This window comes from Eucalyptus grandis, chromosome 3 (assembly GCF_016545825.1).
Source record: "Eucalyptus grandis isolate ANBG69807.140 chromosome 3, ASM1654582v1, whole genome shotgun sequence".
NCBI lineage: Eukaryota > Viridiplantae > Streptophyta > Magnoliopsida > Myrtales > Myrtaceae > Eucalyptus > Eucalyptus grandis.
This window is the reverse complement of record NC_052614.1, coordinates 20,897,522-20,921,744: the sequence shown is the minus strand read 5'-3', so window position 1 is coordinate 20,921,744 and position 24,223 is coordinate 20,897,522. Positions and strand designations below refer to the sequence as shown.

At 38.7% G+C, this 24,223-nt stretch overlaps 3 protein-coding genes across 7 annotated transcripts in view; all 3 read left to right on the top strand.

Annotated features, from left to right (window-relative positions):
- Window positions 1–9,798: 9,798 nt before the first annotated feature.
- LOC104445419 (mitogen-activated protein kinase kinase kinase 1-like) overlaps window positions 9,799–24,223 on the top strand; it is a 48,233-nt gene continuing 33,808 nt past the window's right edge. The window contains exon 1 of the mRNA XM_039308863.1: window positions 9,799–10,425. Coding sequence (XP_039164797.1) covers window positions 9,944–10,425 — 482 coding nt within the window. The 5' untranslated portion in view covers window positions 9,799–9,943. The remainder of the gene's footprint in view (window positions 10,426–24,223) is intronic.
- Window positions 11,951–13,110, top strand: LOC120291467 (disease resistance protein RPV1-like). Of its 2 annotated transcripts, none has more exons than XM_039308865.1 (3): window positions 11,951–12,023; window positions 12,160–12,444; window positions 12,527–13,110. In XM_039308865.1, the coding sequence occupies exons 2-3, from the start codon at window positions 12,241–12,243 to the stop codon at window positions 13,064–13,066; spliced, it is 744 nt and encodes a 247-aa protein (XP_039164799.1). In that variant the 5' UTR covers window positions 11,951–12,023; window positions 12,160–12,240; the 3' UTR covers window positions 13,067–13,110. The 2 variants fall into 2 exon arrangements, with proteins under 2 accessions (XP_039164799.1, XP_039164798.1); XM_039308864.1 differs by having other exon boundaries at window positions 11,958–12,018.
- LOC120291466 (disease resistance protein RPV1-like) lies at window positions 13,186–22,538 on the top strand. Of its 4 annotated transcripts, none has more exons than XM_039308860.1 (7): window positions 13,186–14,198; window positions 14,392–14,439; window positions 15,910–17,603; window positions 18,546–18,892; window positions 20,975–21,097; window positions 21,274–21,509; window positions 22,041–22,538. In XM_039308860.1, exons 1-3 carry the CDS (start codon window positions 13,617–13,619, stop codon window positions 16,801–16,803), a joined length of 1,524 nt encoding a protein of 507 aa, XP_039164794.1. In that variant the 5' UTR covers window positions 13,186–13,616; the 3' UTR covers window positions 16,804–17,603; window positions 18,546–18,892; window positions 20,975–21,097; window positions 21,274–21,509; window positions 22,041–22,538. The 4 variants fall into 4 exon arrangements, with proteins under 4 accessions (XP_039164794.1, XP_039164792.1, XP_039164795.1 ...); XM_039308858.1 differs by having other exon boundaries at window positions 20,971–21,097; XM_039308861.1 differs by lacking the exon at window positions 18,546–18,892 and having other exon boundaries at window positions 20,971–21,097.

Below are 24,223 nucleotides of genomic sequence, written 5' to 3'. Positions count from 1 at the left end.
TCAACCGGGTCGGTTTCATACGCAGTTCAAACAGAGAAAGCGCCCATGTCTCTCTCTCTCTCTCTCTCTCTAAGCTGCTCCGCTCACTATTTTCTTCTTCCCTTTTCCTCTCTTGCTTTCGGGCGCTCATTCTCTCCCTTATTTTCTTCTATTCTTTCCGACGTTTCCGTCTCCCTCTCTCTTTTATCTCTTTCCTTTATCTTCTTATGCCTCATTTTCTTCTTCTTTGTCCCACATGTTCCCCTCCTTTTGACTAAACTCTTACCTTTCTCTCCCTCCTTTTTCTTTTCCTCATTAGACAGTGATTAGCGAACGAAGTTGCAGTCCAATTTCTCCATCAGCTTCATTTTTTAATCTTTTCTGAGGGCTAGTTGACACAGGTTAAGTTGAAATAGATGCTATTGTTTTAGCAACGTCTAGAGATGGCGGCAACTTGTAGAAATTCATGAGGGTGGTGGCGTACCGTTCACATGTTTGTCATAAGCGATAAGGCTTGATGAATGGACTATATTACAATTCCATGACTTTGGTCAATTATGTTGTGGTATAAAATTGCATCATAAGCAAATGGTGTTCTCTTTTTCTGTTTCCTAAATAGAAACGCTTTTGTTAACATGCGTAATGCACTACCTCAAATTACAAGTTCGAAAGAAAATGAGATATGATAATATGTTGGACATTGGAGTTCATAAGGATGTCGGTTTACAAGATACATGTTTTGATATTGAAGAAATAAATTTGCATATAATAATAAAGAGTAGATAGCAATAAATAAAATGAAATACATTTTAGGGATGAATATGAATTGCAATTTTTCTGTATGAAACACATATCCAAGATTATTTCTTAACATAATGTGAGAAGAATTAGTACTAATAAGATAATAGTTCATAGAGTTAGGAGAATTATAAAGTATAATCATTCACATGCTTAAGTGCTTCTTCATAGTAAATTATACCTAAACACTAAGAATTAGTTCACAAATCAAACCACTTATGTCACACCACGAAGAAAACGGAGGATGTGAACTCTTTGCAGAAAAAAAAAAAAAAAATGATCATTATGTATCCACAAAGAAAAAATGCCTCAATTAAATGTCGAATTTTCTGCACAAATCTGCGTGTTTCTTGCTCCTCTTAAAGACAGGAACTTTACTGTGCGGCCTTTTAGTTCCATCTCTTGTGCGAAATAGAGTCATTCACTTTATGCCTCAGTTAGGTCAAATCTTGGATGTATACATAAAATCACTGCCCTTGGATATCTTCTTAACCAAATCTTGGATTATATATCCAACAGAGAACCAAATTATAATCGAAGGGCAGGCCAAATCAAAGTCTAAAGACTTTTAACTTTTAAGACTCATATCGAAACATAATTTGACATTTTCCTCCACAAACCACATTTTCAGATGTTTTCAAGCGTTCGTGCTCAGTTATATAAACAAAAGGTGACCAATTCAAGTGACGGACAGGTGAATAAATCTACAATGGAGATCGAATTTGGGAATCTTGTGAAATTGCGAGAAGCGTTGGAGTTTACTCGACGACGACGGGCGGTGATGGGGTCTTTGCTCAACGGCGCACCCTTATTTTATTATCATCTTTACGCTCGCCCTTCTTTTCCCTTCTCTTTCTCTCCTTTGTTTTCTTGTGCCCTCTCTTCTCCCTTGTCCCACATGTTCCCCTCCTTTTTTAAAAGATCAGGCTTTTCCCGCTCCTCATTTGGCTTGTACAAGTCATTCCACTATGTTCTGATCATATTACCCCTTGCTTTTTCAAATGTTAGCATGCTCATACGTGGTGCCCATTGGCGTCCCTCTTTTTTATTTGTTTCGTCTTCTTCTTCCACTTTCTACTTTTGTTCAAATTGATCCTAGTACTCTTTTAGGTGGTCTCCGACTCTCCATGGTCAAGTAATTTTAATTGGTCTTCCCAATGAAAAGCTTGCGTGGCAGCATTTCTTTTTTGTTTTTTCCTGATGGAGAATGCAAGAAAGCCGATCTTTGCAATTAGAAGGTGACTTTTTGAGCTATTTATAGGTCTACAAGTACATGTCATCTTCAGAGACAATACTTACAAGTGTTCATGTACACATATATAAAAAATTTCTTCAGTAATCCATGACGCTATGGATTCAGAACCTTTATAAGAAAGAATGTAACTTAAAAAAAAAAAATAAGCTAGGCAGAACTTATTTATATTTTCTATTGCGTATATATTTTCTCAATTTAACTTTAATTTACATGTGAAACAAAAAAGGAAATTTGCTCTAGAATCCAATTTTCTGCACTTATTACACCGCTAATTTCCCTATAACATATCTTTAGGTTAATACAATCCAAGACAAAAAATATAGTTATAAGTTTACTTTGCTATATTTCCCCATATCATGAGTATAGTGACGCGTTTTCTTCCTCTTATTAGTATTTTGACTCCTAAATTATTATATTCATCTAAGAACTTATGAATATTATTATTCAAACGATCCTCGACTCCTCCCTTGCATCTCATTTCCTTTATCATAGGTTATTTATGATCGAAAATTTGTAAGAAAAGACATGTTCAAGTGAAATGTACACCAAGTAACTAATAAAAAGACCACAAAAACAAAAATGGAGCTAGTGTCGTTGCTCGAGCAGTTTACTAATCAAGTTACTAAGCTGCTAGTAACGGTTTGCTGAATGGGATCACTTGTTATTAGGGGTGTGCAAAATACCCGGAACCGCCGAGGCATCGCCGAGCAGGATCGGAACCGCCGGAACCGGCGGTTCTTGAGAGAACCGGTCGGTTCCCAGTTCCAATTTTTTTTTTGGAACCGGTGAGTACGGTCCGATTCCGGTTCCATGGGTGAATCGCCCACCCGGACCGAATCGGAACCTTTTTAATATTAAAAAAAATTATTAAAAGAAACCCTAGATTAGATCTCATCTCCTTACTCCCTTCGTCTTTGATTCTCTCTCTCTCTTTGTCTCTTCCTCGGTTCCTCCTAATTCTATCACCATTTTGATTCCTCCTCGAGCGTCGACACCGCCCGCCGTTGCTATTCGCCCCCTCACGTCGGCTGCCACCCGCCACAGCCGCGGAAAATTGTTTCGCAACCGTTCTATGTTGAAAACCCGACCATAGACCTCCTCCCCTCCTTCCCTCCTTCCCAACTCATAGACCCGACCATTCTATGTTGAAAACCAAAATTTTTTCGTGTCAAGATCGATTCTATGGATCCACCCGGAAATCGGACCGGACCGGCGGTCCGGTTTCCGAGTGGATCCCGGTTCCCGGTTCTAGGTCAAGAACTGCCCGCCCGGACCATGCATACCCCTACTTGTTATGGGTTTGGCTACCCAGCTTAGTTTGATGATGAATTGAATTTAACCTGCCCGTCCAAAAAACAAGAAAAAAAAATTGAATATCGGAATATTTTTCGAGCTTGACTCGGGTCAAACGTCCTTCTCTGTTTACTTTAGGCATCGGATGCCGATCTAGGCCGAAAGCTCGTATATCCGGATCTTGCACGTGGGCGCGGGTCCATTTCGAGGAAGAGAACTTTTGAGGGATTCCTTGAGATCGGTTTGTGCATTCACATATGATTTCTACTTTCTAACCCTAACGAAGAGTTTGATGATGAATTGAATTTAACCTACCAGTAAAAAATCCAAGAAAAAAAATTGAATTTCGGAATATCTTTCGAGCTTGACCGGGTCAAACGTCCTTCTCCGTTTACTTTAAGCATCCGATGCCGATCCAGGCCGAAAGCTCGGATATCCGGATCTTGCACGTGGGCGCGGGTCCATTTCGAGGAAGAGGGCTTTTGAGGGATTCATTGAGATCGGTTTGTGCATTCACATCATGATTTCTACTTTCTAATCCCACCGAAGACGCAGCTCCAACTCTGAGCAGACAAAAACCAGAGCGAGACAGAGAGACCTTTTGCGAGAAAAGCCCCCCAAAAACATGGCAGCAACCGGTGGTTCCAGCGCGTTGGCGACCCGGTACGACGTGTTCTTGAGTTTCAGAGGGCCCGACACTCGCGACACCTTCACCGACTGCCTCTTCCGAACCATGATCGGCCAGGGGATCGCTACTTACAGAGACAGCGAAGAGCTTCACGCTGGTGATCGGATCGACGATCTCCTGAGAGCGGTCGGCGAATCCAAGATCTGCATACCGATCCTCTCCAAACCCTGCAAAGTTCTATTGCAAACGAAACGCGTGTTCCATTCCAAGTTGGATTTGAACATCGCAATAAATCAAACCCTGCAAAGTTCGATTGGATGACCGACTCATTTTAGAATGAGGGCAAGAGGACATTGATGAATGAACAAGACTAGAAGAAACTTCTGCTTTGTTTAAGTACAAAATGGCACGTACATAATGAGGGAATTGTGCATCAAAATCACAGAGACCAGTCAGGTGAGAAGCAAGCAATAAAACAGCAGTTGCTTAAGCAGAAAACAAAAAATGACTGAATAAACGAGGATTTATGACAATTGCATTGCTGCAAATCATTGAGCTCAATTGTGCAGGCAAAGAGACTATTTTGCATTCCATATACTCTTTGTATATGAGGATGTAAACTATTTGCGCAAAAAAAAAAAAAAAAAAAAAAAAAGTTACACCGCGCGTTCCTCTTCCTCGGCGGGTAAAAGGAGAACTCCACCTTTTATCTTTGCTTTTTTGAGTCCATTTTTCTTCCCACGACAGACCTACCGACCCCACAAGTGAAAATATATAAAAGACTAAAAGAAGACCCTCCTTTATACACTATGAACAGACAGGCTAAGTTGTCAAACCGGTTAAATTTACATAATCGTCTCCAACATAAAACAAAATAAAGTTCCCCTACCCAAGAAATCCAAATCTGACTCGGACCAAAGCGCGTACCAAACTTCAACAAATCAAAATCCTTCAACCGGGTCGGTTTCATTCGCAGTTCAAACAGAGAAAGCGCCCATGTCTCTCTCTCTCTCTCTCTCTCTCTCTCTCTCTCTCTAAGCTGCTCCGCTCACTATTTTCTTCTTCCCTTTTTCTCTCTTGCTTTCGGCCGCTCATTCTCTCCCTTATTTTCTTCTATTCTTTCCGACGTTTCCGTCTCCCTCTCTCTTTTATCTCTTTCCTTTGTCTTCTTATGCCTCATTTTCTTCTTCTTTGTCCCACATGTTCCCCTCCTTTTGACTAAACTCTTCCCTTTCTCTCCCTTCCTTTTCTTTTCCTCATTAGACAGTGATTAGCGAACGAAGTTGCAGTCCAATTTCTCCATCAGCTTCATTTTTTAATCTTTTCTGAGGGCAAGTTGACACAGGTTAAGTTGAAATAGCTGCTATTGTTTTAGCAATGTCTAGAGATGGCGGCAACTTGTAGAAGTTCATGAGGGTGGTGGCGTACCGTTTACATGTTTGTCATTAGCGATTAGACTTGATGAATGGACTATACTACAATTCCATGACTTTGGTCAATTATGTTGTTGTATAAAATTGCATCACAAGCAAATGGTGTTCTCTTTTTCTGTTTTCTAAATAGAAACACTTTTGTTAACATGCGTAATGCACTACCTCAAATTACAAGTTGGAAAGAAAATGAGATATGATAGTATGTTGGACATTGGAGTTCATAAGGATGTCGGTTTACAAGATACATGTTTCGATATTGAAGAAATAAACTTGCATATAATAATAAAGAGTAGATAGCAAAGATAAAATGAGATACAAGGATGAATATGAATTGCAATTTTTCTGTATGAAACACATGCAAGCTTATTTCTTAACGTAATGTGAGAAGAATCAGTACTAATAAGAGAATAGTTCACAGAGTTAGGAGAATTATAGAGTATAATCATTCACATGCTTAAGTGCTTCCCCATAGTAAATTATACCTAAACACTAAGAATTAGTTCACAAATCAAAACACTTACGTCACACCACAAAGAAAACGGAGGATGTGAACTCTTTGCGGAAAAAAAGAAAAAAAAAATGATCATTATGTTTTTCTCTTCCCCTGCGGGCTAAAAGGAGAACTCCATCTTTTTATTTTCCTTTTGCGCGGCACTGCAGTTGAGGAGGATGAGAAAATGAAAAGCCGGTAAAACCCACCGGCTTTTCATTTTTCTTCCTCCCTCAAACCTACCGACCCCACAAGTATATTTAAAAGACCAAAGGATGCACCTCCTCTATGCACAACATAAATAGAGAGTCCAAAAAGTCAAACCGGTCAAAACTTAGATAACCGTCTCTAACAAAGAAACAAAATCAAGTATCTAAATTTGACTCGGATCAAAGCGCCACATCAAATTCGAACAAATTAAATTCCTTTCTCACCAAGTAAAAAAAAAAAAAAAGCAGAGCCAAATTCACCAATTCTTATACATAAGTAGGGCCATTTTAGCTAGTGATACTTATATGAGTGAATTTGATATAATTTTAGATTGATATCCATAATTTTGACCGCATCTGAAAGATTTGACATAATTATACTCTTTGTCCCCTCCATTAACTCATCCTTTATTGACATCTTTCATTGTTTTTGGCTACTTAGTCTTGCCATTCAACACCTTAGACAATCTTGATTGTTGATGGTGTAAGTATCTTAACACTCTACGATTCAAAGTTGTTTGTCCTGTCAAACTTTTCAAATCTATTTTTGCTCCAATATAATTGCAACAATAGTGTTTATAGAGATCGGTCAGACAAGCAATAGCCTCAAAGCAATTCCAGAAAATCCTTTGTAAAATAATTCAGTAGTTAACAAATTTTTGCAATTAAATCAAAGTGAGAGAATGAAACCATGGGAGAAATCAACAAGCAACAATAAATAAATAAATAAAGATTTATGTATTTTGGTTCGATGATCCGTACTTATTTCTCAGGAAGAGCCAGCCACGGATAATTTATTACTCAATCGGAGAATTATAGAGTTACAATATCCCCACATACTCAAGAATTTCCTAATCCTAGATTACACATAATCCTACAATATTTAGTCTCACGTAATTGTTCAATATATAAGTCATTAAAAATTGCCTCACGAATTGAAACACTTATGTATCCACAAAGAAAAAATGCCTCAATTAGACATCGAATTTTCTGCACAAATCTCTGTGTTTCTTGCTCCTCTTAAAGATAGGAAGCTTTCTTGTCGGCGCTTTTTACTCTATCTCTTGTGCGAAATAAGTCATTCACTTTACGCTCGGTTAGGCCAAACCTTGGATGTGTATGTAAAATCACCGCCCTTGGATATCTTCTTAACCAAATCTTGGATTATATATCCAACAGAAAACCAAATTATAATCGAAGGGCAGGCCAAATCAAAGTCTAAAGACTTTTAACTTTTAAGACTCATATCGAAACATAATTTGACATTTTCCTCCACAAACCACATTTTCAGATGTTTCCAAGTGTTCGTGCTCAGTTATATAAACAAAAGGTGACCAATTCAAGTGACGGACAGGTGAATAAATCTACAATGGCGATCGAATTTGGGAATCTTGTGAAATTGCAAGAAGCGTTGGAGTTTACTCAATGGCGAGGGGCGGTGATGAGGTCTTTGCTCAACGGCGCACCCTTATTTTATTCTCTTCTTTACGCTCGCTCTCTCTTTTCCATTCTCTTTCTCTTTTTTATTTTCTTGTGCCCTCAATTTCTTCTCCCTTGTCCCACATGTTCCCCTCCTTTTTTGAAGGGTCAGGCTTTTCCTGCTCCTCATTTGGCTTGTACAAGTCATTCAACTGTGTTCTCACCATATTACCCCTTGCTTTTTCAAATGTTAGCATGCTCAAACGTGGTGCCCATTGGTGTCCCTCTTTTTTATTTGTTTCGTCTTCTTCTTCCACTTTCTCCTCCTTCTTAGTCCGCCCAAGCACAGTCAATTTAAGTTCTTTGTTTTGTTCTGCGTTTTTTTTTTTTTTTTTCGTCTCTTTAGAATTCTGGCAATTCTTGTGCACCCCTAACTTAGACGAGAAAAATCATACTGAACGCCCATTCCATTAATAACATGACTTGGAGAATCACTACGCCAATCTTGCACATTATTAGTCGTTGGAGCCACCAAACATTGAGTTTGCGCATCAAAGCTGAAGCTAGACAAGTTGCTTGAGTAATCGTTGACGGTGTCGGAGGTGTGGAGGATCTAGGCCGGTTAGTGAACTCGGAGGTGTACTGGTGGTAGTGGGTGGGGGAAGATGGATGGCTTGGAATGGGAGTCTGCGCAGATGATTGCAGGTCTTCGCCGTTTGATCAGACGAGCATTGGACATAGAAGAAGAAGAAGAAAAAGAAGCAGAGCGAGAGAGCGACGTCGTTTTGGAGTATCTGGAATTGGCGGAACGGAACGAAAAATTGGGAAAAGAGAAAAAAGAGAACTGGCTAGGTGGGTGACGAAGTGGACGGCGTGTCATTTTATGGGTGCCCATATAAAATGGAAATGCTGAATCTTTTTTTTTTTTTGTTAATAAGTAATTGATTAAATGAACTAATTAATTTAATAAAAAATGATTAATTTATTTTCCCCTCTTTTCAAGCAATGTTGGACGGATGAACTTGCCTCAAAATTGATACGGTCACGCATGTGAAGGCTGATGTCATATTCACGAGGATGACGTCACTCACGTCCAACGATATAAGTATAATTATTATGTAATCACGTAAGATTACATATAATTGGATAAGTACACTGGTGGGCAAATGCTTGTTGAATCTAAATATGTACGTGGATGTGAAATGAAACTTTTAGGATAAGCTTATTTTTAGCAATCAAACTCTTAGTGAATGTTTGAAGTCGGTCGTCGACTTTCTACTTTGGTTCAAATCGATCCTAGTACTCTTTTAGGTGGTCTCCGACTCTCCATGGTCAAGTAATTTTAATTGGTCTTCCCAAAGAAAAGCTTACGTGGCAGCATTTCTTTTTTTGTTTTTTCCTGATGGAGAATGCAAGAAAGCCGATCTTTGCAATTAGAATGTGACTTTTTGAGCTATATATAGGTCTACAAGTACATGTCATCTTCAGAGACAATACTTACAAGTGTTTATGTACACATATATAAAAAATTTCTTCAGTAATCCATGACGCTATGGATTCAGAAACTTTAGAAGAAAGAATGTTACTTAAAGAAATAAAGAAGCTAGGCAGAATTTTTTATATTTTCTATTGTGTATATATTTTCTCAATTTAACTTTAATTTACATGTGAAACAAAAAAGGAAATTTGCTCTAGAATCCAATTTTCTGCACTTATTGCACCGCTAATTTCCTTATAACATATCTTTGGGTTAATACAATCCAAGACAAAAATATAGTTATAAGTTTACTTTGTCATATTTCCCCATATCAAGAGTATAGTGTTATGATGCATTTTCCTCCTCTTATCAGTATTTTGACTCTTAAATTATTATATTCATCTAAGAAGTTATGAATATTATTATTCAAACGACCTTCGACTCCTCCCTTGCATTGCATTTCCTTTATCATAGGTTATTTATGATCGAAAATTTGTAAGAAAAGACATGTTCAAGTGAAATGTACACCAAGTAACTAATAAAAAGACCATAAAAACAAAAATGGAGCTAGTGTCGTTGCTTGAGCAGTTTATTGATCACTAGTAATGGTTTGCTGAATGGGATCACTTGTTATGGGTTTGGCTACCCAGCGTAATCTGACGATGAATTGAATTTAACCTGCCCGTCAAGAAAACAAGAAAAAGAAGAAGAAGGAATTTCGGAATATTTTTGGAGCTTGACCGGGTCAAACGTCCTTCTCTGTTTACTTTAAGCATCGGATGCCGATCAAGGCCAAAAGCTCGAATATCCAGATCTTGCGCGTGGGCGTGGGTCCATTTCGAGGAAGAGGCCTCTTGAGGGATTCCTTGAGATCGGTTTGTGCATTCACACATGATTTCTACTTTCTAACCCTAACGAAGGCGCAGCTCCAAACTCTGATCAGGCCCCCAAAAAAAAAAAACATGGCAGCAACCGGTGGTTCCAGCAGCGCGTCGGCGACCCAGTACGACGTGTTCTTGAGTTTCAGAGGGCCCGACACTCGCAACACCTTCACCGACTACCTCTACCGGACCATGGTCGGCCAGGGGATCGTCGCCTACAGAGACAGCGAAGAGCTTCACGCTGGTGATAGGATCGACGATCTCCTGAGAGCGGTCAGCAACTCCAAGATCTGCATACCGGTCCTCTCCAGAGGCTATGCTTCGAGCGCTTGGTGCCTCCGCGAGCTCGCTCGAGTGACGGAGCTCCATGAATCGACTGGGAAGCCGGAGATCCTACCCATCTTCTTTGATGTCACGCCCACCGACGTCAAGCTCAGGACGGAAATGTACCTGAAGGACTTGGAGAAGCATGAGCAGAGGCACGGTGCCGAGATGAGGCAACAGTGGGAGGCGGCTCTGGGAAAAGTGGCTGAGATCAAGGGATGGGAAGTCCAAGGGAAAGCGTAAGTAAATGCTTATTTATGGAACTTTTTTCAAGCTTCATTCCAAATGCTATTCTCTTATTGTTCTTGTAAATGGCAGTGAAAACTAGCTGGAGGGGTGTATGTTGTTGAAATATATTGGTTGACGTGGCATGTACAAACCGGTTTTTGGTATATGAGCAATAAATTTCATTTCTCACCGGGGAGGAAAAAACAGAGGCAATTCGCTAATTCTCATACATAAGCAGGGCCATTTTGACTAGTGACAGTTACATGAGTGAATTCGATCTAATTCTGGAATGATGTTTGTAATTCGGACCGCAAATGAACATCTTCTTTCTCTGAAATAGGGTCAAATTGTAAGTTTATCGTACCAATCATATCCTATGGAGTCTATTACACCAAAATTCTTGTGGCTCTATAGAATTTGTCTGAGACCTAAAAATAGTGATCCAACTCAAATACTATATGCTAGGAAGTAGTAGTGAGATTGTTATTTGTTTTCTTTGACTAAAAGTGTTTGGTATGTGGCAGACAAGGTGAAGTCATTGAACGCGTTGTGAAAGAGATTCTGCGTAAGCTGAAAGTAAAACAAAGACCTTTGGACAACAAATTGGTTGGGGTAGAAAAACAAGTAGAAGCCATAATGGAGTTGTTAGATGTTGACTCTGGCACGGGTGTGCGTTTTGTTGGAATCCATGGAATGGGCGGGATCGGTAAAACCACTCTTGCTAAGAATGTTTTCAATGAATTATGTCTTCAGTTTGATGGCCAATGCAGCTTCATTGGGAACATCCGAGAATCATCAAAAGGAAATGGCCTAGTGAATCTGCAGAAAGTTGGCATCCGACATCTACGATTCTAGATTTGTAGAAAATTTTGGTAACACCGATGAAGGGATAGACAGCATAACAAGGAGAGCTAGTTCTAAAAAAGTTCTCATTGTTCTAGATGATCTAGACAAGAAAGAACTACTTAAGAAACTAGTGGGGGGCCTAACACTTTTGGTTTAGGAGTAGGATTATCATAACAACAAGAAATAGAGGGATTACGGATGAAGAGATGGGAATCTTACCTTATGAAGTAAAGCAAATGGATCATGATAAAGCGCTGGAGCTTTTTAGTTTGCATGCCTTTAACAATGTCTCTCCTCCTGATACTCATCAAAGTCTCTCTCGGAAAGTTGTATCTACGACTGGGGGACTCCCATTGGCTCTTGAAGTAATAGGTTCCTATCTTCATCACCAAAACGAGGAGATATGGAAAGAAATGCTAGAAAGGTTGAAGAATATACCTCATGACGAAGTCTGGGATAAGTTGAAAATAAGTTATGATGCATTACGGGAGGAGGAAAAAGAAGTTTTTCTTGATATTGCATGCTTCTTCATATCTGGAAAGAAATTATGGGCAGCCTATTTCGGGATGCTTGCCATCTTTACCCCATAACTCATTGAAAAAACTTACCGATTTGTGTCTAATTAAAATTGTTGAGGGTGATACTATATGGATGCATGATCAATTGAGAGACCTTGGAAGAGACATTGTTAAAAAGAATGTACCCTTAGTAGGTTGTGGAATGACAAAGAAGCCTTGGAAGTAATGAGATCAAAAGAGGTAAGGTAAAAAGAAGGATCCATACATTATCCATCATGAAATTATTTTCCCACTTCCCATTTAAGATATTCCTTTTAGGCATTCTAAAGGACAAATTTAATGTTTGCAAGCTCATACTCATTGATGGTTTCTATTGGCGAGAGAAAGGACAAAATTAAAGCACTCAATTTAGGTCAATATTATTCGGATCCCATCAGCATTGTGGATGAAGAACTTGAGAGGATGCCAAATCTAAAATTTCTCAAGTTATATAGAGGGACTTTTGTTGGAGACATCAACAATAATCTCCAAGAGCTAAGATGGCTTTCTTGGCATTTTCCTCCTTTAGATCCTGGAATGGCCAATTTACACTTGAAAAATCTAGTACTTTTCGAACTTTCAAACAATAAAAACACCGACAACTGGGGTGGATGGAACATTTTGAAGGTGTGAATTTGTACTTTTGTTCTCTTAACATAGACTATTCTCTGTTTGATCCTCTCTGATAATATTTCAGTGACCTTTGCAGATGGAAAACAAATTGAAAGTTCTTTCTCTCGTCAATTGTGATGGATTGAAACAGATTCTAGACTTTTCTAGATGCGTGAGTTTGGAGATACTCTCTCTTTCTTACTGTCAATCCTTGCAAGAAGTTGACTCTATTGGGAAACTAAAAGATCTTACTCACTTGAAAATTAATTGGTGCAGAAATCTTCGAAATTTCCCGAAAGAGATTGGAGGACTAGTGAATCTGAAGCACCTTTCTCTCAACGGGTGCTTCAAATTCAAGAAACTTCCAGACATCGGGAAATTAGCATCATTGTCTAAGTTGGATATAGCACAAACAAAAATTACAATTTTACCCGATTCTATTGGCAATGCAAAGAAGCTATCATCCCTTGATCTATCAGGGACGTCAATTAAGGAACTTCCAATTTCTATTGGAGAGCTTATGCAACTCGAATTCCTTTCACTCTCTTATTGTCATAATTTTGTGGAGCTTCCGAGAATCAATAGGTTATTTGACAAAATTACGGATGTTGGATCTCTCGGGGACAGAAATTATTGAGTTACCTAATTCGATAAAGAATCTCAAGCAGTTGAAGGTGATGAGGATGGCATCTGTCCAATACGAGAGGTTGCCGGTGATATTGGAATGCTAGAGAGCATGGAGGAGCTCAATGTTCGAAATTGTCAACAACTGCGGGCGAACTCCCAACTGCAATTGGCGAACTGTTGTCTCTAAGTATCCTAGACATATCGCAAACTAGTGTTTGTGCAGTCCCAACGACAATCAATTCTCTCACTCAACTCCAAAAGCTGGATTTATCATTTTGTGATAAGGTTCAAGAGTTGCCAGAACTTCCCTCAAGTTTGAATCATCTACGTGTTAAATCGGCATCATTGCAGTTAGTTCCGAATCTCAGTAACCTCACGAATCTAGTGGATTTGGAACTGTCCACCAACTCTGGACAAGCACTTGCGCAGGCATCAACTCTTCAATTGCAATGGGTTGGGAAGTTATCTAAGCTGGAGCGGTTGGAGTTGGATCTTCCGGTGCCGTCAACGTCAACGGAGTTGGGTTGCCTACCTCAACTTAAAAACTCACCTTACCTTGCATGGATAGTTTCAACTCGGCGGTCGTTGGACCACAATTTTCGCACTTGAAAAATTTGTCCACATTGCATCTTTGTCGCTGTCCATTGAGGGAAATTCAACTTGATGGGCTTGAACTATTGGGAGATTTGACTGTGACATACTGCGAGTTTCTCGAGGGATTGTTAGTTATTTCATCAAGCTTGAGAAAGCTCTCTGAAATAAAAGTTCAAAAATGCCCAAAGCTACTTCAAATTCGATTTCTCAGTACGATGGAATCATTGGAGTGGCTCGAAGTTGGTCACTGCGAATCCCTAGGAGGGTTGTATGGTTTATCAAACTCGAAGAAGCTGAAGTATTTAGGATTAAATAGTTGCCCTGTGCTACGCGTTATTGAGGGCCTCGAAGAATTGGAGCTTTTGCAGCACTTGAATTTCAGTACGTGTCCATCGTTGAAAGTGTTGACTAATCTATCCAACTCAAAGATACCAAATGAATGCTGGATATATGTAACCGCTTGCGAGAAGTTACCAGATTGCCGTGGTGGCTGTTACGGGGATTATAGAGAGGAGATTCTTGAGTGGAGGAGGAGGGGATTTAACCAGGTGCGCCTTCCTTCTACCCTTCACTTTATTTTTCAAATTTTAATTTTTCGGAAACGCAGGCGGTAGGCATGACTTTTCTTTCCCTTGTTCCGTTTACTTTCATCTCTCTTTCTCTCTCTACGTTCCGCAGACAACGTGTCGTGTGGTTCTTTCTTTGTTAACATTTCTCAATACTCGGCCTTCTTCCTTTCAGGAGGGTGCGGCGCGGTTCTTCGAACGTGGCCAACCGCTCATCGTACAGGTATGGTCTCTTCTACGGACCCAAAATTCTTCTCGCGTCGATGAAGTGAGAAAATTTCTTTTTCTCGAATGTGTTGGGTGAAAATTTTATCTTTCGTGAACTCAATATATTCTCAAATATTGAAGAACTGTTTTCAGAAAATAAGTTGCAGTCTCTAGAGATCTTTGTGCTAAAACGAAAATAATAAATGTTCCCTAAAACCAAATTAACTTGAAATTTTCTTTCAGATACGGGGGAATCCGTAAGCAGAGAGATGAGTTTAAGGTAGAAGATAGAGATCCTAAAATATCACTTGAGTCAAATTAAATTTCAATTACAGAAGTTTTGCCTATAGGGAGTAGCCTCGTTAAACTAGACACGTAGATGCACTTTGTGAATAGTCTAGAAGGTGGACACCTGAGATGATTATTAACTCTTTCACATGTCAAACATACAATTGTGAGTATAATTATTTCTTACACTGGCAATTGACGTAATAAAGATCCTTCATATAAACAAGAAAGTGATTGTGTCGATATTTCCCCAACCAAAGATAAAAATCTTGCTCATGGGCACATAAGTAGAAGCTCAACTATAGTTAAGTATTCGAATAGATTTCTTTTAAACAATTATTTCCCTTCATATTTTGAAATGAAAATATAAATTTATAGAAACAAATATATGATTTATGTATTTTGAAAGATTTGAGGTGTTACAATTGGATGAGCCACGAGAAAAGGAGTAATAGTGAAAAAGATATAGCAAAAACGGAGTTAGCTTATATGCAATACCTACTTGTCAACAATGTTCTACTTATCCTACTACGCCTCTCGGACTAACTGTATGGTTTGGCATCCTCCATTAGAAGGCACGTGAAATAGTACAACTCTATCATTTGCCCAAATTTTACATATTGCTTGATGTTACAACTTTTTCCTTGTCAAAGGATTTATTTTAGTTTTCTATTAAACAGAAAGAATTATTTAGAAAATAGAAGTGCCTATAAAAAACATATAATTCATGATATCTGTTTATCTAATCACACAGAGAAACATATTGTTTTCTTTTCCTAATAGCTGAATTTGATTAAAGTGAAAAATGAAGTAGTTAATACAATTCGGGTGAACTATGTACATACTTCATGGATGTTGAATCATAATACTGCTAAATCGTTGGATGATTATGTTGAGTTCATCAAGTTCTTTTTTATGAATACATGTCAAAAGCTAATAAAAGCAGGGACTTTTGTTGGAGATATCAACTATCATTGCCTGAAACTAAGATGGCTTTTTGGGATTATCCTCTTCTAGATTGCAGAATGGCCAATTTAAACTTGAAAAGTCTAGTAATTTTCGAACTTTAGCACAGTTGAAACGCCAAAAATCGGGGCGGATGAAAATTTTTGAAAGTCTGAATTTTTACTTTTGTTCTCTCCACATCGTATTTTTTTTCTTTGACCCCTCTCTGATAATGTTTCAACTACTTTTGCAGATGTTGGAAAAATTGGAAGTTCCACACGCATTACGTGATTATCGAGAAACTTTCACAGGATGGAAATGGACTGGTTACCCGAGTTTGGAGACACTGTATTTTCACTACTGTCTAAACTTGCGAAAATGTGACTCCTCTGTTGGGAAGATGAAACTTCTTACTCAGTTGGACATTATTCGGTGTACGAATCTTCGCACTTTGCCCAGGGAGATTGGAGGACTTGTGAATTTGATGCACTTCTCTATCAAAAGGTGCTCTCAAGTGGAGAAACTTCCATACTCTATAGGGAAATTAGGATCATTGTCTAAGTTGGATATATCATCATCAAGAATTGCAAGTTTACCTAATTCAATTGGCAATGCAAAACATCTGTCATTCCTAAATCTATCAGGCACACCAATTGTGGAACTTCCAATTTCTATTGGAGAGCTTACACAACTCAAGTTTCTTTCACTCAAATATTGTCGAAATTTGGGGGAGCTTCCAGAATCAATAGGCAACTTGACATCATTACAGAAGTTGAATCTTTCAGGGACAAATGTTGTTGAGTTACCCGATTCGATAAAAAATCTGAAGCAACTGAAGGTGATGAGGATGGGATTTAGTCCAATAAGGAGGTTACCTGCCAGTATTGAAATGTTAGAGAAGTTGGAGGAGCTCTATGCTGAACATTGTGAGCAACTTGCAGGCGAATTTCCAATTGAAATTGGCAAACTATTGTCTCTGAGCATCCTAGACATTTCATATACCAATATTAGTGCAGTGCCAATGGCAATCAATTACCTCACGCGACTCCAAAAGCTGGATTTAACACATTGCAATGAGCTTCAAGAGTTGCCAAAGCTTCCTCGAGTTTGCATTGTCTACGTGTTCACTCGGCATCATTGCGGTTAGTTCCGGATCTCGGTAACCTCACAAATCTAGTGGAAATGCTTTTGTCTAACGGCTTTAGACAAGCACCTGCCCAACCATTAGACCCAATGCGAACTATCCAGTTGCAATGGCTTGGAAAGTTATCTAAGTTGGAGAAGTTGAGCTGGGGCCTTTCAGATTTTCCCATTTCGTCAACAGAGTTGGGTTGCCTACCTCAACTTAGAGAACTCACTTTATCTGGCATGGACAATTTTGACTCGATAGTCATTGGACCACAATTTTCCAACTTGAAAAATTTATCCATATTGTGTCTCCATAGCTCTCCATTGAGGGAAATTCAATTGGATGGGCTTGAACTATTGAGAAATTTAGATGTGAGAGAATGTGAGTTTCTCGAGCGATTGTCAGTTATTTCATCAAGCCTAAGGAAGCTCGATAAAATGGAAGTTTTAGATTGCCCAAAGCTACTTGAAATTCAATTTCCCAGTACAATGGAATCATTAGAGGAACTTGGCGTTGGGAACTGTGATTCCTTGGGAGGGTTGCGCGGTTTATCAAACTCGAAGAAGATGAAGGCTTTGCAGATCTACCAATGCAATGGGCTACAGGTTGTTGAGGGCCTTGAGGAATTGGAGCTTTTGGGTTTTTTGTATGTTTCCAGGTGTGGATCATTGGAAAGGTTGACTGATGTATCCGACTCAAAGATACCAAATGAATGCATGATAGAAGTATGGGGTTGCATGAAACTAAGTAGTTATGAGGGCACTTACCGGGATTATAAAGAGATGATTCTTGTCGGGATGAGAATGACATTCAACGAGGTGCGGCTTCCTTCTATCTTTCACTTATTTTTCAGAAACGCCATCTTTGTAGGCATCACATTTCCTCATTTTCGCTTGTTCTGTTTGCTTCCTTAGTCTCTCTGTCTATCTCTGTCTTTCATGTCTTAATTCTTACTTTTTTATATAAATCTATGGATTATTGTTTGGTCCACTATTAGTGTAAAAGAAACATTCGTTATTTTATTGTCTGAACTTAATTTTGTAAGAAATTTTTTAACATGTCAACCATCCAATGGTGTGTGTGTAAATTGTTTCTTACATGAGCAATGGGCTTAATAAAGATCCTTTACATAACTAAACAACGATTATATTAATATTTGACCAAGCAAAGATAAAAATCACGCTCTCTACACTTATCCGTTAGAGTTTAAAATGAACTAATAAATTATATAAAAATAAATATACGATTTAAGTATGAAAAATTTGAAGTGGTGCTTATTGGGTGAGCCATGAGAAAAGGAAAAATAGTGAAAAAAAAAGGTATACCAGGAATAGAGCTTATATGCAATACCCACTAGTGAACAATGTTCTACTTATCAAGCTATGCCTAGCAAACTGTAACTGTTTGGGGGTAAGAACGGGCATTTCACCTTTAATTGTTAGTGAGATGGTGACTCAATAATGGGTCTTCTAACCCACTCAACAGTAGTTATTGCAACTACGGATCAATTATGTCGTGGGAGTAACAGTAGACTCTGTAATTGGCACATTTTTATCTAAAGCAATCATTGATCCTCTCATGCCCGATGATTGTACCATCATAGACTTGGTCGTTTGACTGGCTTTGCCCTACGGTTCATAAATGCTGGTGAAGCGAACGACTGTAATGTTTGGACTTTAGGGCAGGCCGATTAGATCATATTTGCATTTTCTTGTCCTCCAATATAGGTAGAAGACTAATTCATATTTTTCCCGTTCTAGGAGGATGAAATGGAGGAGAACGACCGCATTGATTTTTCCACGGGCATATTAGAATGTATCTGCAATCCCTTATCGTTTTTTCAAGGGAGGAGTCTTCGGAGGCAGACATGATGAGTAAATTGTCTTGCGGGATAATGCAGACGTGGAGTCAGGAAAAATTGAATTGATCTCTATGCATTTTGGTTAAGGGTACAAAAACTATTGATGACTCCAAGAGAATGCTTGCACTCTTTTTGATAAACTCAAGTGCACAGAGGTCGAGGGACGAGTTTCCTGGAAGCAGGAATGCAGTTTGCATGTGGATTTACTCTGCTTCGAGGATTTGCTAACTGTCCATTCGTTGAGAGGTAAGTCATTCCCTCTGTGAATATCAAATTGCTTGCCACATAGAAGCATGGTCAAGATTCTTGACAACTTAGACAATAGTTTCCAATGCATATGATACTTTTATCTGGGTAAATGAATGATTCTACCAAAATTTCTCAAATAACTGACGAGTGCAAAAAACTAAGAGGGGAGATGAAGAGAAACAAGCTGAAGTGGGCAATTTTGGGATGTCCCAAACGGTGATCATTAGATCAAATATTGCATGAACGCCCCCAAAATGTGTCAAGATTACTAACACGTGCAATCCTTGGCCCTAGCATTATGCTGTCACGGATGACTAGATTTAATAGGAGAAAATATTAGTCTTTCCTCTGCCAATGTGTGAAGTGGGCAAAACTGATGGTAGAAGAGACTAATTAGAAGATTATCTGCAAACCATTCTAATTTCTTCTAGGATGAGGTTGTAGTGGCAGAAGCAAAAGCAGACACTACTGACTACGTCTTCTCAATTCTCAAGAGTCTGACGTCAAGCATTCACTTGAGTTTTTGCAACAATAATTATAGTTTCTTTTTGTTCGGTTCTCATCCAATCAAATCATCCAATCTCATTTGGCTTTCATTTTATTGTTTATTTTCAACTCATTTACAGCTCTTGTTTCTTCTCAAATCATGCATACTTGCAGCTCGCATGCTCCAGACACGAACTCTTTTGATATTTGCAACAAGCATGGACTACTCATGTATATGATCATAAGTAACCTCATGTCGAAATAGAAAATAGTACTCCCACCATTCTCATCTTTCCTTCAGCACCTCACCATCTCAAAGTAACATGCAGGAGCACCATTTGACATACACAATCACATATGAACAGGATTTGATCCACACATACACTTATGAACAGCATTCGACATACATCACCTATATATCTAATTAGTTCACATTCCAATAATTTATATACGGGAAATCTAGCAAACACACAACAAACGCAACTTCCATTGAACATTGAGACATTGGTAAACATAATGCAATAGGAACTATCTGCAATGGAGTCGGGCATTCCGCTGAAAAGGTTGTGAGCATGTGGTGTGAAGTACTAACACCAGAATGGCATAGAGTAATACAGAGCACAAACATCAGAGTAGAAAATCCATGCGTACAAGCAATTCTTACTACTTAATTGGAAAAGAAACAACCTGGCGGTGATGAGGTGATGACGCACAGCAATCATGAGGTGGCTGTTGCTATGGTTCATGTTCCAACGCCCCGACTTCATCTCCACAGAATGCCCTCAAGCTCATTGGTCCCCTCTGTTTTCTTATGGACAACATCAGAATTGACGCAAACAGAACAGAAATGAAAAGACAACCGAAAGCAATCGAAATCAATTTTAAAATTAATCGGAGACGAAGTGACCTGGCAGGTGTGGCTCTCAGATGTACTTATCGAGCTTTGCCTAGCAAACTGTAACTGTTTGGTTTGCAGTCACCTTAGAAAGGCAAGCATGCGAAATAGTACAACTCTATCATTTGTCAAAACTTTAAATATTGCTTGGTATTCATTTTTTTTTTTCTTTGTCCAAGGTTTATTGAACAGAAAAATTTGTGAAAAAAGAAGAAGAAGATGCCTGTACAAAACAAATAGTTCATGATATCACGTACATCTTTATCTAATGAAATGGCAGAATGTATGTTTTTCTTTTCCCTGATAGCTAAATCTAATTAGAGCGAAATATGAAGTAGCCAATAAATTGTTGGTGAAATATTTACATGGTTAATAGATATATAATCATCATACTGCCAAATAGTTGGATAATTATGTTGAGTTCATGAAGTCCTTTCATATAGATATTTGCCGGAAATTAATAAAGCTATGGATTATGATAGATCTCTGCTAGCACTCGTTTGCATAATTAGTTTTGAACGTGATGTGTGAACCAAGGTGTATAATGTACACTATTGTACACCTTGGTTCCCGCATGATCCATAAATAAAATAAAATATGCATTGTACCTCAACTATGATATGAAGCATTGGAATGGTGGACTTCAAAGCAGATGGATTGGATAAGAAGACTGATTCATTTTTTCTTGTACTAGGAAGATGCAGGGGAAACAGATGCAGAAGAATCAGTGATGGAGACCAATAACTACTATTCTCAGAACTTGCCATTGACTATAGGTTTTCTATGGTCTCCAGAACCCGATACTGAGCTCGATTCTACAAGTAAGTCACTGCTGTTAAAATGAATATACTGTCATCCTGTCACACAAGTTAACATCTATTAGCTTATCAACGTACAAAAACTAACAGGAATTGAACTAATCTTTAGATGTTCTGCTGCTATTTTGGATATAATATCATCTATTAGCTTCCCTCAATAGTACAAACTATTCTTGCAGGCTTGAATAATTCCCAAGTTCCTCCACGAACCACATCTTCAGATGTTTCCAGAAGTTCATGCTCAATTCTCTAAGCAAAATGTGACTGATTCTAGCAATGGAGAGATGGATGAATTCACAATGTGATCGAGTTTGGGAATCTGTGAAATTGCCAGAAGTAATGGAGTTTGCTCTGAGGACATGTTCCCCCTCTCCCAGGTCCATCACAAGAGAAACTTTATGTGGATTTGTCCGAGGTAATTAATTTCATTTTGTGAAAACCCATTTGTGTGCCACATCGATTTCCGATACATATGATACTTTTCTCAAAGGTGCGCAATATCGGACCAGGTCAAGCTTTAGGTATTCGGTATGTTCTTCTAATTATTTGTGCCTTAGGTCCCTCTTTTTTTCATGCCATAAGAAGTCATTTTTAAGCAGTTAAAGAAGAAGATGACCTAATTCTCCAGATAACTCAGTATTTCAGAGTCAGTTGAGAAGATTGTTATCAATTTTTGGTCATATACAGCAAGGCACTGTTTCTTTATCCATTTTTGGTAGATTGATGGTTCTATAAAAGTTTCACACATAACTAGAGAATGCCAAAATACGAAAAAAAATAAAAGTAAAATGAACGAAACAATCGAGCTGGAAATAGACTCTGTCTGGGGCTGTTGATCATTAATCTAAGCTAGCTCACAGTACACATGAACTTGAAAAGAAAAAAGACAGTGAAATAAGAAAGTAGTGACAGCAAGCCTCTTGACAAAACTCTTCTCCCTTCGCAGATGTGGAGGAGACCTCTAGTCCTATGTGGTACCGATTGAGTTCCCGGGAAATGGATTTTTGGACTCCACTGGATAAAGCAGGCTTCCGAGGGACTAGTTTTCGGGTTGGTTATGCTGAAGCTATGGTGGAATGGTTTCCATACGCAATAAATGAAGAGCTAGGAATGACTTGCTGCATAATTAAGTAGCTCCTCCTGTTGATGTTGGGATGAAGTCCCTTATGTTTGCAGTAAGATTGAGCATGGAAGGGTGCATAAGCTGCTGCAGCAAAAGTCGACTCTGATTTGGCATTTGCCGAGGGCATTGGTATGCTTGGCCTTTAATAACTAGTCTTGTGACTGTTTTGGATATTTGGGCAGTCAGTGTTCACGTTCTAGTTGGAGCTAAGGATGTTGCTTGAGTAGTGTGCTAATGATATTGTTAGGTTGATAAATTATATTGGGTGGACAATTTGATGGAGATCTTTGATTAATCAACTTTGAGGATGGCAGGTCTCAAGTTTTTTTTTGTTTTTGTTTGTTCCTTCGGTAGTTCTCAAGTTTGAAAAGCTGGAATTCAATGTATTAAGGTTTCATTGATTCACTAAACACTGATTATTGCCACAAAAATTATCGTGATGACCTGCTAATTATCACCACAAAAATGAAATATCTCGATTAACTAAACAATAATTCAATTGGTTTAGAAGAGATTTATGCTGATGATTGTAGAGAGCTGAATGATGAACTTCCTCCTGAACGGTGGAGATTGGACCATTTGACAAAAGCAAGGATTGGGATCAAATTGTTGAATTCTGCCGAAACGGACTAAAGGTAGGATGGACAGCAAGAAAGGGTAACATCGTGAACGTCGATTAATATCGTGATCAAACGGTCCCAGATTGAAACAATCTGATCCAGAGGTGGGGAATAACAACGGGCTTAATTTCCTCGGCAAGTTTTGCATGCTAAGGATGCGATTGACACATTTCCAAAAGTTTATTTACCTTTTAGACCATCCATATGATAATTGATGAAGGCTTGAAACTACCAAGGGCAAGTGATTGACCTCATGCTACATTTTGTGTTGGACCGTCATCTCGCAAGTTCCTCTGTTATTCATTAGAGAAACAATCCTGTAACAGTGAATCAATACAATGATCTTATGTCTCTGATAGAGAGGCCATGCCCTAATTTTTATCAATTAGGATCTCAATTGCATTGTCCAAGTCCATTACAAGCTTAATAAACTCATCTAAGTGGTCTTTGGTGGAAGTATGTTCAGAATGTTGAAACTAAAACATCATCTTCAACATATATGACAATTATTTAAGCCCTTTCTCATACAAAGAGCCCGAAATTTTCCTCATAATGCCGTGACATCTCTCTTCTTCACCACTTCTATTAAAATCTCATTCGATGGTATCAACATGATTATACTTGTTGCCCTCTTCATTAGCTCATCTTTATTGGCATCTTTTATCATTTCCGGCAACTAAGCCTTGTCATCCAATGTCTCATCTCGCTTCTCCGCCCACGTTGTTTCTCCCGTTAAATTTTTGAATTTCTATTTTGCTCAAGACATAGTTGCAATGACAAAATTTTTTAACATAAATCATACAAGCAAAAATCTCAAATCAAATCCAAAAAGATTCTAAATTTAGTTATGATACCAATTATTATAAGATTAATATGGAAGCTAATCGGATTTTGTTATTAAATCAACGTGTGAGAATGAAATAACTAGATAAATCAACGAGGAACAATGAGGAACGCATGAAATCCCAATGTGGGTATCTACTTTATGGGAAGATCAGTTATAAATTATCCACTGATCAATCGAAGGATTATATAGGGGAAAAGTGTCAAAACAGTCCTAAACCTTTTGTCATTGTGCCGATTTAGTCCTAAACCTTTTTTGGTGCCGATTTGGTCCTAAACCTTTTAAAAGTGCCGATTCAGTCCTTTCCGGCCAATTTGGCCGGATTTTGCCGACGGACGCCGGATTTTGCCGGGACTGGCCAACTGACTTGGACAACTTTTACTAATATTTTAATATTTTTGAATTTTTTTATTTTTTATTTTTTTACTTTTTATTATGCTCTTCTTCCTCAGCCCGGTCGCCGGACCTCGGCGACGCCGGCAGGCGACGGCCGTGAGGTCGACCTCGACCTCGCCGGCCCTCGCCCGGTGGCCGCGGGGCGG

What these genes read in the sequence shown, in the direction of transcription:
- LOC120291467 (XM_039308864.1), top strand. An exon ending in GTGGATGGAACATTTTGAAG is followed by an intron (nt 12,445 to 12,526) that starts GTGTGAATTTGT and finishes TGACCTTTGCAG; the next exon opens with ATGGAAAACAAATTGAAAGT.
- LOC120291466 (XM_039308861.1), top strand. Translation starts at nt 13,617, where the DNA reads ATGGATAGTTTCAACTCGGCGGTCGTTGGACCACAATTTTCGCACTTG. An exon ending in GGAGGAGGGGATTTAACCAG is followed by an intron (nt 14,199 to 14,391) that starts GTGCGCCTTCCT and finishes TCTTCCTTTCAG; the next exon opens with GAGGGTGCGGCGCGGTTCTT. An exon ending in GCCAACCGCTCATCGTACAG is followed by an intron (nt 14,440 to 15,909) that starts GTATGGTCTCTT and finishes CTACTTTTGCAG; the next exon opens with ATGTTGGAAAAATTGGAAGT.